We start from the raw sequence: 15,480 nt of genomic DNA on the forward strand, positions 1-15,480 counted from the left end.
TTTCTTAATGACAATCAAAATTTTATCTGAGCACCTCTCCCCCTTCCATACCTTCTCCCATTTTTTATTGTGACTTAATAATGATCCTGAAGTTAGCAGACAATTAAAAATTTCAGGATTTTATTTTGAACAATTAAATTTGAAGAAAAAAAGAAACTGAAAAAATGCACATGTGGAAAATTAAAAAGACTATAAGTGAAATTTTTTCAAATATTTTTTTTTTTATAACTTATCGTTTTTTAAAAAATCAAAAAATTATCAGACGTCGGCTAACTTCAATATCATGAGTTAATATTTAAAACCATCAGCGAAAATCCTAAAAATAGCCCAGGAATAAAAATATTTGTTTTTAAATTTTTTAAGGCTGTGCCTGATTGTATTTTCACTATTCACGGTGATTGCAACGATAGCAGTTCTTTTATCAGCGCCACATATAATCGTCCAGTAGTAAACTGCCCAGGCCCAGCAGCCAAAAAACCTTTCCGAAGAAGGCTCCTCCTGATTCTAGGTATTTTTTAATTACAATTTACATAAAAATCATCATTTTATTTCAATGCCTCTTATAAAATTAATTTCCCCACTGGCCGTGGGATTTTTTACCTCTAATGTGAAATAGTTGTAAATTAAAATGATAATGAAAATTTTTTTTCCAGTCATGGAAGAACGAATCAGCCAAGTCACTAAGAATAGTCTCACTGGAAACAGTCGGTCACGTAGTGGACAAGTTTACTAGGCAAAAGTTTGTCTACAGCTTGCGAAGAAACCCGAAGAGTAAGAGTGTTTGCTCACTTTTCTCATTGGTACTTTGCAAAACTGTTGACTCGATAACACGAATTTAATTTATAAGTAAACGACGTGAAAGGAATAAATTTACTACGAGCAAAAAAAGACTTGGCTACAATTCGTCCATGTGAACCTGCAGGAAAATTCTTCAAAGACCTTTCAACAACAAAAATTCTCCAAGTACTTTCGATAACTTCCAACTCTACACATTATCTTCTCGACGCTATTCTCCGACGAGTCTGTCACTAACGAAAATCATCATCGTCAGCAACAAAAAAAAAATTTAATTACATAAATAAGTGAAAAGTACTGGAAATTTTTTCGCTCTCCGACAATTCAAATTACGTTGGATTTTTAAAACTCGCAGATAAATTTTCTCATCGATTATAAATTAAAAAAAAAAAATGATAAATTTATTTGCGAGAAAATGCTCAAAAAAATATCTCCCTGAAATCCTTTTTGTCGCCACACACGCGAATCTCTCAACTTAAAAACAAAGACAAGACAAGCCTCGATTATTAATCGGCAAAATAAATAATAACAACAAAAAACTGCCAATCGATTCGCTCACGTTTAAATAAACTCGCTGGCGATAAAAAGGCGACACGAACAAAAAAAAATAAAAAAATACCGCGTTTACTTTTTATCCACGCTACGAAGATTCACCGATACATCTTCGGCAATTAACCACAACCTCACCAGCTGAAAAATATATATAAATTATATAAATAAATATTTATAAATATATATAACAAGTAGGGTGTGCTAAGGAAACCCGGTGCGCAACCATAACAACACACACTTATATATATTTATATATATTTTAATATAATAGTCATATATGTACTTAACTAATATGTATACCACATCTATATCCAAAAGCGTTACGCTTTAACAGTTTATTTACCGCGTGTAAATATATATAAATTTGCCAGCAGAATAAAGTTTAAAATTTAAAAAACGTGTAGCGCGTAATTTTTAGATTTTGCACGCGACAAGGAGCGTTTGTGTTTGGCAAAGTTAGATATTGTTAACGTATCCATTCATTTATTTATTCTTAAATTTTTTTTTTTATATTTTTTATTTATATTCAGTAGCGAAATCGCCGCTGCGGTCTAGTGCGTGTGGCTGTTTGAGGAATTAATTACTCGGTTTAATTATCAGGCTCAAAAATCTATTGACCAATAAATAAATTTTTTATTTTTTAAACAAAGGCTCGAGCAAACGCAATCTATTTTTTTTTTTTACGACCTATTCTCAGGCAGTGAAAAAAAAGTTTCATTACAGTCCTTTCACATGCTGGCATATCACATTGAATGATGTACACACTAAAAAATCCTTTGTTAACTTTCGGATAAAATTTATATTGCTTATCAACGCTTGTCTCCTAGTGGACAGCTCATATTAATTGCTCCAGTCCCTGTCCCATCTATAAAAGATTAAATTCGAGGGAAAATATAAAAAATGGAGGGAAAAAAAAATAGCAAACAAAACCGGAAAATTAGACATCGAGTTTAATTTTATAAAGACATTTAAATATAAAGTCCCTGATTGTTTTTCTGTCTTGTCAGACAACGCGAGATGTTAAATGGATTTTTAAAAAAACGACAGACCGAAGACTAGTTTCCAGACACATGTCACGAGCATACAAACAATTAGTTTAAATAATTAAAGTGTCTAGTCAATAAACGACAGCCCGCAATCCGCCACTAAATATACTGCACTATTTTATTTAATTGCAATCCGATTGTTCTTTGAGTTGGTAAAAAAAAGCCTCAGACGTCACACGTGCCAGCATTTTAAAAATCTTAACGAGCGTCGTTAGAGAATGAGTCGAGAATATAAAACCCGCTATGCTGTCTCCTGTCACTCCTAAAACCTTGCGCTGGGCTTGAAGTAACGGAATTAGTTAATAAATAAATTAGGATATAAATAAATAGGTAAATAAATAAAATGTAAAATCGTTTTTAAATACAGGTGTCTAATGAGACACGAGAAAACTCTTGTCAATAAATAAAGAGTTTTTGAGCGTTCGAGGAACGTTAGAATAATTAATTAAAAACCTCATTGACGATAAAGTGTTCCAATATATTTATATCGTAATCGTGCATATATATATAAATATTGTACACATTTTAAAGTAACGTAATTGCGACGTAATTTCGTGATCGGTGTATAAAATATATATATATATATATATATGAATTTTTATGTCCTCGACGTATGCAGGACTCGGTGCTGATCGAGCTCGCGCTGACCTCGATTCTTTATTATAATATTTAATAGTTTATAATAATAATAATAATAATAATAATAATAATAATAATAATAATAATAATAATAATAATAATAATAATAATAATAATAATAAAAATAATAATAATAATAGTAATAAAATTAATGATAATGATAATAATAATAGGGGTTTTAAATAATTTGTACTAAAAAAATATGATCCTGAAGTTAGAAGACAATTAAAAATTTTTGTATTTTTTTTTCGAACAAATAAATTACAAAAAAAAAAAAAAAATAAAAATATGCACATACAGAAAATTAAAAAAGCTATAGGTGCAATTTTTTGAAATACTTTTTTTTTATAATCTATCGTTTCTAAAAAAAATCCAAAATTTATTAAACATCAGCGAACTTCATGATACTGAAGTTAGCTGAGGTCCAATATTTTTGGGTTCTTTTTTAAACAATAAATTATGAAAAAAAAATATTTGAAAAATGCACCTATAGTTTTTAAAATTTTCTCTGTGCATATTTTTAGTTTTTTTTTTTGTTATTTATTTATTGAAAAAAAATCAAAAAATTGCTAACTGTCTATTAACTTCAGGATCATAAAAAAATTCAAATTATTGTTTGACATAAAATTTTCAATAATTTATCACAGATGAATTAAAAATTTAATATTTGAAATTAAAACCAAATAATGAAATTCGAATTTCATAATTTAAAAATTTATTAACAATTTGAAATTTAATAAATTATTCGAGCAGAATTGCCATGCCCTTAAATAACAGTAATAATAATGAAGAATAAAATATTTATTTTATTTGCGTTGTAGTTCGGTCGAGTGTTTAAATTATTTAAAATATTTTTCGACCCGGTGACTTTACATTCGCTCGTGTTTTACGATAGAAATAAAAACAAAATGGTGATATAATTTAAGTTGAAGAGCAATAATATAAAAAGTAGATGACAGAGTAAACAAGCGGGATATAAAATAAAAATCATGAAAATACGGCGAGGAAAGAGTGGAAAAAAATGAAACGAGTCCTAGGGGAAATTTGTAGACTTTCTCAGGACGGCTGGATTCATTTAAGTCTATCTGAACAAATATCTTTAGCTATTGGCTCCGTTTGTACTTTTTTTATTTTCTTTTAGTTGGTTTTGTTTCAGAAGCCGAGTAAAGATTAATTATAGAGATTGCGCCCATACATTTTAAATAAAATTTTAAAAATACGCGGCAAATCAAATGGATCGCGAGACAAAATAGAAGATTTTTAAAATAATTGGATAGTAAAAAAATTGATCCCGGGTATTGAAATAAAATGAATCGTATTGAAGAAATTAACGGGAGGTTTCGTTAATAAAATTTTTTCACTCTAATTAAATGAAATCAATTAACGTGATAAAATATAAAATAAAATGAATTTAATAATTGAAAGAAATTTTTTTTCAATAGTTTAATAAATTTTTATTTTTCCTTTGATTCAAACCTTCATTTCAGTGTATGCATAGTAAAAGAGAGGCTCCGTTACTGCTGATTCTCGTTATCGGAAAATTAATCGAACACTCTCATATTTTTTTAATGGCGCGCGCAATATTGAGGTTTCCAAACCTTTACATTAAATCCGCAATGCCTACAGTTATTTATTGTTCACTTAATCCTCCTTACTTTTATACATTTACAGTCTTGTCCTGCCCGCGTCTTCAATATTTAAAAAAAAAAAAAAAAAAGTGAACTACTTATGATCGAGTTATGAACCCCAGGCATGTAACCGCACGAGTAATTTTGAATTCTTTAAAGTACTTACGATTCGGTCGAGGAGTTTCTCGTTATCGGGGAATTAATCGTTGAGCTTTCGAATCACTCTATTACCCAGAACTTTGATATCATCCGTGACGTGAATTCGACGGAGTGAATTTAATGACCGACTACTACAACTATCAGAAATTTTTTTTAGATATCGAAGAAATTAACTCGAGACACGTTTTTTAAAATTGACATTGTTCATTTAGAAGTTACTTAAATGAATCCACATGACTCGCAATGTAATTAACACCTTTAATTTATCATTTTAAATTATGATCAAAAGCCCGGTAAATTTGAAATTTTGTAAATTACCGCCAACACTAGTCGGGTATTAAATACAAATGAATATCAATGTAATTTTTCTGATTTTTGTGTAAAAAAACTTTAAGTCTCGTCAATTAAAATGAAAAAAATATAGATATATACATATATATATCATAATTAGGGAATAAAGTTAATAATTGAGAATAGGGAGGGAGGTTAAAAAAAAAGATGAAGGTTTTACTGATAATAATTGGTATCAAAAAGTTGAAGGGGCTTTGAGAACGGAAGGTCGAGTCGCTATTGCTCGCGGACCAAACTGACATCACTAAATTAAAACGATGATAAATGAAGCTGTCGAGCGAGTAAAAAAAAAGTATTATGATGATGAAGAAGAAGAATAAGTTGGAAATATTAAGCTCCGTTGTGAAAAGCGAATGTAAAGTCGCCGTAGAAACTGAAGAAAAGTCTTTAGATCCCGAGAGAAAAACGTCAGTGACGTCGATAAATGCGAAAAAGTTTTATGGAGAATGTCTAGATAAGAATATTCAAGTGTGTGCAAGTGTTACATTATAGTTTGCACTATATATTAATTATTTAGTAACCGAGTAGAGGTCTCGCGAGGACGCGCGGCAACCGACAGTTCACGTTAATATTATAAATATTTATTATTAATGATAATTGATATTAATTAGTACGAAAATTAAAACAAATATATTCATATATATATCGACATGTGCGAATAAATATATAATACGCATGGACGAACGTTGACGGTATTATGTAATATATGTGTGAAGAAAAATAATTAATAATAATTACATATATATAAATATATATTAATGACTTAAAAGTGTTTAAAGTGAAATTAATCGCGATTTATAATTGAATAGTATTAAATAAATTGAATAAACTGTTAATAAATTAATGAACATAAACGATTGATTTAATAAAAAAAAAAAAAAAAAAAAGAAAAAAAATACACAATGGAATTGAATTAGGATTACTAAGGACTTTTCATGTCCAAAAATCTTTATCCTCATGATCGTTGTGAATAAAATGAGAAAAAAAATTCTTTTGAATGTATTAATTACTTGAGTTATTTTATAAATTTTGATAAAATTGTTTAATTGTTTATTTTTGGTTACAATGTTTAATTTTTTTAATTAGATTTTGAGTAACTACTGATTTCAATCGGTTATCAAAACTACATTTGAATAATTTTTTTTCAGAGCGCTGTAACTTTTATACTATTGATTTTACGCTACTTTTTTTAAGAAACAAAATTGTAGAAAATTTGATTTCCTGTAACTTTGATAATAGTCAAAAATATCCTGGGATCAATATTTTGAAAGATATGACCGTTTGAAGATTCATATAAAAGTTATAAATTTTGCCAAAAATTTTCAAATTCTTTAAAGCTCTCTAATTTATAAACTATTGCGTTTACGCTATTTTTTTCGAGGAACAAAATTGTGTAAAATTAAATTTGCCACAACTTTGTCGATGATCAAAAATATCCTAGGACCAATATTTCAAAAGATACAGCTATTTAAAGCCCAAAACCAAATTTATATATTCTTCCAAATCGTCTATTTATCAAAAATTCATTTATTCTTTCGGTAAATTAATAAAAAAAAACTTGATTTAATTAACACTGGTGGGTATTTTTTCTCATTAATTAACAACGATTTAATAAACTAATTAGATAAAAACAATAACCGAAAAACGTTTTAACCTAGATCGATATAAAGACCAATTAGGATCTCTGTATTAAATAAAATAACTCGAAATAATGAAAACCAAATTGCTTAAATTAATATGACACTAATAAATAAGTTATTAAAAAATCAAGAGATACGTATCGATCGAAAAAATAATAAATTAATTAAAATTATAAATAATCACTCCTATATATAAATAGATGGTCGTTGAATGCTAGCACAATATTAAGCGATTTAATAATAAGTAGGTAAAGATTTAATTGATATTAAACTTATAAATATTATAATAATAATAATAATTATTATAATAATAAAAGCCGCAGGATATGCTCAAAATATAGTTGAAAGAGAAAATAAATCGTTCAAGTTTATTTAATTTTAGTTGGATATATTTATCTTTGTGTAATTTGTGTGTTTTGAAAACTTGTATACAATTTTGCGTGCCGAGTGTGATTTAAATATAAATATAAATATAATAATAATGATAATGTTTAAGTTTAAGTTTAAGTTTGACAAAGCTGACTTGATAACGTCTGTATGGATTTAAAAGTATGAAAGTTTGCTTGCGTTGACATTGAGAAAAATGGGAATTACCTGAGTGCGGAATAGAGGGATATAAAAAATAGTTGTATATGAGGGACTGAGAGAGAGTCAAATATATAAACGGTAGAAATGTCTGCATGGACATGGTGCAAAAAACGACTCCGTTAAAAAATGATTTTTAGAAAAAATATACGTAAAAAAATAATATGTGTCACAGAATAGATTGTCCTTTTTTGTTGAATTTTTTTTTTTGATAAAGGTAGACAGTTATCATGACTCATGTTCAATCAATATTCCGAAAATTTAATCAAACTTTCATTCACTATTTTATGATAAAAAATTTTTATATTAAAATTTCCGAGATTTATTCAAAAGTTTATTTTTGGTGATTATTAATTTTTAATGTAAATTAAATTTTTGAATTCGAATTGACTTTTAATGCCACATATTGAATATTGACATTAAATTTGATCATGTCCATTTTTTTATAAAAAATAAAATCAAATTTCATTAAAATTTTTATGTTTGATTTTAATTAAAATTAAATGTTTCCCTTTGAAAAAGTTTTAACGTTAAAATTTAAAAAGACTTTGAAATAATTTAATTTTAATAAAGTCCTTTAGTTTTGCTATGCAATAAATTTATAAATTAAATTTTGTCTCTTAATTTGTAATTATTTTCATTTTAAATAAATAACTAAAAAATTAATTTAAATAATTACATATTCCTTTGAACATAAAAAAATTAATTACTATACATATATAAAAAAAAACCGTAAAATAATAAATAATAATTTATATATTTTTTTATCTCCATTATTTTATCATAAATAATGATATCGTATGCAAAATGCATTAGTCGCGTTTAAATAAATAATGAATATTCCATGCAGCATCTGCCAAGTGATTCAGTAATACCATATCGATTTATCTTATACATAACATATATATTTTATTATATATGTGCTTTAATGATGCCATAAAGATTTAAGATTTACCGATTGGTTAAAACGTCATGTCAATTTAAATCTCTCTCTCTCTCGTTCCTCAGATATCGACTAATAAATAAATAAATAAATTAAAAAAAAAATAATTGCAGTTTAAAAATAAAGTATGAAAGCCAAAATAAAATATATACAATAAATAGAATGAATATAAATAAAAATGAAAATAAATAATTGTAAAGACGTTAAAATAAATATAAAATTTTAAAATAACCGGCGTTGCGCGTAGGAGAGAATTAAATCTTAAATTATTTATAAATAATAATAATAATATTTGAAATATTGAATAAGATTTTAAAGACAAAAAATAAATAGTAATTGATAGTGAATTAAATGTGCATGCGTCTGGAACAGGAAATTAAACTGCAGGACGGCGAGTTCCCGGAAGGACGCGAGTTCCCATCGATCCTACAGGCAACGCTGGGTCTATACATAACTATTACATATTTATATTTATATTTATTATTATTTATATTAAATATTTTATTCCGCGACTTAAACCGCCGGTTATTTGTTAACATATGTGGAAATATTTTAACTCTTATTGTCTTTTTTAATAATTTTACTTAAATATTAAAATATATACAACTGTTACCAGTTTGTTATCTCAAGCATTTGATAACTCAGTAAAAAATTTATCCCGGAAAATAGTTATTTATTTATGATCCTGAAGTTAGCAGACGTCTAATAATTTTTGGATTTTTTTTCAGACGATAAAACATAAAAAAAAAAATATTTAAAAAAATTGCACCTGCAGATTTTTAAATTTTCTACATGTGCATATTTTTAGTTTTTTTTTTTTACAATCGATTTCTTGAAATACGAAAATTCAAAAATTTTTAAATGTCTGCTAACTTCAGGATCATTATTTATTTATGATCCTGAAGTTAGCAGACAATTCAAAATTTTCGGATTTTTTTTTCAACAAATCAATTACAAAAAAATGAAAACTAAAAATATGCGCATGTAAAAAATTTAAAAAACTACAGGTGCAATTTTTTCAAATTTTTTTTTTTTATAATTTACTATCTAAAAGAAAATCCAAAAATTATTAGACGTCGGCTAACTTCAGTATCATATTTATTTATATATTTTTTTATTTAACTTAATTTTTATTTAAATTAAATAAATATCTGGATATTAATTGTAAAGTATAATAAATATTTATAAAATAATTCGAAATAAATATACATATATAAATATGAGACATAATTAAATATTATTGATAATCACTTTTGTATTTTTACGTAAAAAAATATAATAATAAACAAGACCATACCTAAATATTAATCTTTAAGATTTAAAAAAAAAATGATAAATCAATGAAATAAAAAATAATGTTACTGCGTAATTTTTCATACGAATGTAGAGATTTTAATTATTAATAATTAAAAAAATATATAAATATATAAGGATTATTTGAAGAAAGAACGAATGTGTGATGGTATTGGAGTCTAGAGAATTTGTGTTTTTGTGTGCGCTAATGTAATTTATTTAAATAATGTATAAATATATTAATAATTTTATTGAGTGGATCTTTAAAATATATATATAAATAAATATATATAGATATATTTGGAGTAATAAGAAATTAATTGATAATTATTGGAATGAAAAAACTAGATTAGTTATTAGGAAAAAAAAAGCATAATTTCGATTTTGTGTTTTTGTAAATAAATCGCCAGTGTGTTATATACGTACTCAAATGTTGCATAGTTATGAAATAAGGTTTTATATAGAAAATAATGTATAAGAAATAGAGATGAAGAAGAAAAATAAATAACGATTATTTAGTTTTTATTTCGTTACGAAACAACCGATCACTGCTGCTACGGTATATAAATATATATATCTTATACATGTTGTATATGACATTTAATATATATATTGATATATTGATGTATGAATATAAATATAAAATAACTAAATAAAGGAAGATAAATGAATATATATAAATAAATAAAAGTGAAACGAAGTATCGGAGAACGTGAGTACGAGCGAACGCCTCGAGTCTTTCGTTGTTACGCAAATGTAGATAGAGCTTCCACTCAAGATATTTTTTATTAATATTTTTCACAATTGACACCTGCGTTCGTACAATTTTTTATATGAAGAAATAAATAATTAAAGTAAATAAACAAACAAAATAAATAAAACTAAATCTAAACAAGAAAAACAAACTCCGAAATATTTATTTTACGAAGCAATTATTGTAAATTGCTTCGTAAAAAAAAATATTTATTATTAATGATAATTGTAATGGATATATTCTCTATCTCTCTTTCTGTACCTCGATACTGATACTGTTCTGATATGAGGAAATCGATGCTTTCGTGTCACACATTAATGGTCTATTGCACTGTAGAGTGCAGGGGCTTTCTGTCTTTGAAGTGCACCGTCTGTGTAGTTTTTTAAATTTTAGGTGCTACCAATGAGCTTTGTTTTGACTTAACCACAGCAATTAATTCATTAATTATTTAATTACATAGAGGCGGGCCAGTAAGAGTACCCGGGGTACGACTGTGAGGAAAAATTAAATATTTCAGCCAAAATGGGCAGCCAGAAAATTTTGAATATTTAAGAAAAATTTCAAGGAATTTAAATTTAATTTCTCGAGTACTCTGACGTACCCGTTCTCTATTAAAAATAAAAGATCAATTGATTGCCAAAAATTTTTAGAAAACCGTTTAAGAAAAATTAGTCATTAAAATGAATGAACGGAAACAAAGCTCACGATTCGCTTGTCAATAATTATTGTAAATTAAACTAAAAAAAAAAGGAAAATTTTTATCCACTTTTTCTCTAGACTATTGCATATTATCTCTTTCTCTCTTTCTTCAAAAAAACTAATTAGCGTCTATGAAATTTCGATTTTATAAAGTAAAGATAAACTTGAATACGTAAATAAATGAATATAAATATATATAAATATAAATAATTAGATGAAAAACTATTCGAGAGAGAATTTAAGAATGTAGAAACCATTAAACTACTTCTCCATACTAAATCATTCCATTAAGATGCCAAAAATAATTACTACGAATTGAATAATGTGAGGTCATGTACTATTTATATAGGGCCTAAGTACCGTCTAATTATAAATAACAAATATATATATGACTTGTAATAATAACACAATAACACGCACTTATGTCTCAATGTTTAAAAAAAAACTAATTAATTAATTAAATAAAAACAATCAAGTCTGCAACGATACGCAGCCACATTTAATCTAATGAATGAGTAAATAAATATGTAATAAATATATAAATTTTACGCTATCTTCAATTACGATACTTTTTTATACAATTATGTTACTCCGCTATTTTATGAAAATACTCCATGTAATATTTTTTTTTAAGACTAAGCATTTACATAAAAAAAAATATAACAAAAGATATGTCATACATAAAACTATATATAAATATATACATATATATTTTTTTCTCGATTTAAATTACGAATTTTTCAGGTATATATTATTTTTTTTAAATAACTCGGGTGCGAGAGTTTGTGAATTGTAACAAAATATCAATTTAAAATAATAATAATAATAATAATAATAATATTAATATTAATAATAATAATAATTAATAATGAATTTGCATTGCGTTCGATTGTTAATGAAAAATAATTAATGGGATTAATTTATTTGTTTAGGATAAATAAAAAAAAAAAAAAAAAAAAAAAAGCGTCTCAATCTTTATGTAAAAAGTTTTAAGTGGAGAAAAAATGAATTGATCGCCTGCCTGCGAATTGCCTTTATTTAAGTGTAAAAAATAAAATATAAATTACGTGATAAATTAAATGGAATGATTATTAATGAAATAATATGGAGGTAAAATTTTATTACGTTAGGGCAATCGAACTTAAGATAAGTTTACGATGCAAATTAATATTGTAACATTAAATTTAAAGAAAAAGAAAAACAGTTTTAATTAAATAAATAAATAAAATCAAACCCGAGATATTTAATACAAATATTTACGTGTCGGACATGTCGGGGTTCCGTTATGTAATTAGAGAATTAATAAATAAATAAATAAATAAAACGTTTTAAATATAAAAACAGGCTGACTCGGCAAGTCGGTGGTACCAGATCTTCCGAGCGAGCAAATTAAACTGCTCGAAATAAATAATATATGGCTAAGTATTTATTGTTAAGGACAAAAAAATAATACCGATTGTATTAAAACAACAGAAATAAATAATGTGGTAATATTTAAAAATGAACAATGTAATTCCCTTGTAATTACAAATATGAAATACAGAAACATATTAATAATATTAATTATTAATAAAAAATTAATATGTGTTGTCATTGAATCCTGTATCTTATTTATGATCCTGAAGTTAACAGACAATTAACAACTTTAAGATTTTTTTTTTGCGAATGAGTTACAGAAAAATAAAAAATAAAAATATGCATGTGTAGAAAATTTAAAAAACTATATGTGCAATTTTTTTAAATATTTATTTTTTGTAATTTATCTTTTGAAAAAAAATCTGAAAATTATTACGTCGGTATATTGAAATATTTGAAAAATAAATTATTAGACATTGGAGAAAACTAAAAATCGTAGGTCGAATTTAAATGGCGGCAGAATATGATAGAAAAATATTTAAAAAATTGAAAAAAAAATCGGTCTATCGGTTGACCCTGCGGGCCAGTCCCAAAACTTCCCGCTGTTTTTGAGCTCCTCGAAATTGGGCCAAAATGCGGATTTCCCAGTTGGAAATCCCAGAAAAATCCTATAGAAATTTCATAGAAAAATACAAAGAAAATCTAGACCCAGGGCTCGATATTGCGGAAAAAAATTAGAATCATCGTCAGATAAATTCTATAGAAATCATACATACACTCGGACATCATCTTAAAATTAGTCAGAATAACTTCCTAGAACCTCAAAACGTCAAGGTCTCTTAGAAATTCGATTTTCAAAAATTGGACCGAAAATGATCCTGAAGTTAGCAGACATTTAAAAATTTTTGAATTTTCGTTTTTCAATAAATCAATTGCAAAAAAATAATATAAAAATATGCACATGTAGAAAATTTAAAAAACTTCAGGTGCAATTTTTTCAAAAATTTTTTTTTTAATGTTTTATCGTCTAAAAAAAAATCCAAAAATTATTAGACATCTGCTAACTTCAGTATCATGACCGAAACCGAATTTTAAAAAATTTTAAATTATTTTAGCGGGAAGTTAAAAAACACTTGAGTGTTTGAACAAACCTTGGTGGGGAAATAATATGCAGAAGGGTGTCCTAATACACCTGGAGATTTGAATTAAATTGCTCCAAGTGTATTGCAGCTAAAAAACGTCACTTAACTGCTATTTCCCACCAGACGATGCCAGATGATTTTGCTCAGGAACTTGGAAGTTATCAGCGTCAGCAATCCGCAACACTTTACACTGGCACTGAACACTCAACACTTAACAACACCACAAACACTTTCCACAATTTTAATTTTACAAACATTGCACATTTTAATTAAACAATCACTATGAGCAATAAATTTTTAAATGATTCCACGAATTAACTAAAATACTGTGGTTTAATTTAAACATAAAGAAAGATCTAGACTACTACTGCCGTTGTCGATGATACTGACTGCCGCTATCAAACCGTCAGTTGATGCGAAATAATCGAGTTTCCGATTCTCTCGCCCCCCACTTTAGCGAAAATTTGAACGTTGAACACAGCAACACGCAGTAGCGCCATCTTGGCGCGAAATTTCAAAATTTAAATTCAATAATTTTATTAAAATTTGTGTCAATAATTAATGAGTATGAATTTAGCAGCTATCAGACAAATTTAAAATTAATGATAAATAGAGTAATTAATTAAAAAAAAATGCGCATTTAATAAATTTTGAAATTAATGAGTGCATTTTTAATTAATATTATTTTTTTTATTATTTGTCTGATGTCTGCTACATTCACACTCGTCAATAATTATATTAATCAGACTAAAAAGTATACTCGAAATTCCTGAGTGCACTCACTTATCACTAGAACCGCCACCAATTTAAATTAAATAATACACAGCTACAACTTTACAGTCCACGCACTAGCATCTCCCGCTTAATTTAAACAATTGTTCATTACTTTTAATTAACTATAAGAGTAAAATTTAGTCCGCGATTTTGATATTTTTTGTGATAACGGACCAACCGACTCATAGTACAGATATTTTAAAATTCTCACTGTTTAATATTGTGAGCGTCAGGTGGCAGGACGTTTTCCCCAGTTTCCATCGCAACGACAAAATTAAATGATCCTGAAGTTAGCAGACGATTTAAAATTTTTTGTTTTTTTTTCAATAAATCAGTTAAGAAAAAAAATAAAACGAAAATATGCGCGTGTAGAAAATTCAAAAAAACCATATGTATATTTTTTTCAAATGTTTTTGTTCTTTTAAATTTATTGTTTTGAAAAAATTCAAAATTATTAGACGTCGGCTAACTTCAGTATCATGAAATTTATTTACGAGTCTGAACAATTGTCATTTTTTAAATTTTGAAATAAGTGAATTAAACGTGAATCGAATAAAATTTAAAAAATCCACATTTACAAAATTTAAAAATCAGCATGTGGATTTTTTAAATTTTCCAATCCGTTCATTCGTAATTTAAAATTTCTCACATCTGTTACGTTCACAGAAATTTAATTTCTCTCCAATCCAAAAGCCGTCACGTTACATAGAAACAAAATAGCTGTCGATAAAATGGATTATTATCTCAGTACTATTATCTTATATTCGGTCGATACATTAAACACATTGTGTAGTAGTAAAACTCGTGAGTGAGTGAATTTTTTTTTTATTTCTCATCTCAATTGCAAAAAAAAAAATTTTGCAAATTCCATTTATTACCTATTCTGTACTATACTCTGTACTATATGTATACAAATATATATATATATATAAATATATGGGTACATACAAATATATTTAACCATATACATATATATTTTATAAATATATAGGTAAAGATATTTGGTCTAGTGCATTCGGTATTTTAATTTTACCATAATAAATTTAATTATTATTTTAACCAAACTCTAAATGCCAAAACTAAATCCTGTTTAAGTTTAAAATTTTTAAAATTAAAAAAAATAT

General features: G+C 26.2%; 1 protein-coding gene across 2 annotated transcripts in view; it reads left to right on the top strand.

The window, feature by feature from the left end:
* Window positions 1-3,125, top strand: part of LOC130678752 (acetylcholine receptor subunit alpha-type acr-16-like) — a 171,817-nt gene extending 168,692 nt beyond the window's left edge. For both annotated transcript variants that reach the window (XM_057486195.1, XM_057486197.1), the window contains exons 12-13: window positions 364-508; window positions 654-3,125. In XM_057486195.1, coding sequence (XP_057342178.1) covers window positions 364-448 — 85 coding nt within the window. In that variant the 3' untranslated portion in view covers window positions 449-508; window positions 654-3,125. The remainder of the gene's footprint in view (window positions 1-363; window positions 509-653) is intronic.
* The last annotated feature ends 12,355 nt before the right edge of the window (window positions 3,126-15,480 follow it).

Source organism: Microplitis mediator, chromosome 2, assembly GCF_029852145.1.
Source record: "Microplitis mediator isolate UGA2020A chromosome 2, iyMicMedi2.1, whole genome shotgun sequence".
Classification (NCBI taxonomy): domain Eukaryota; kingdom Metazoa; phylum Arthropoda; class Insecta; order Hymenoptera; family Braconidae; genus Microplitis; species Microplitis mediator.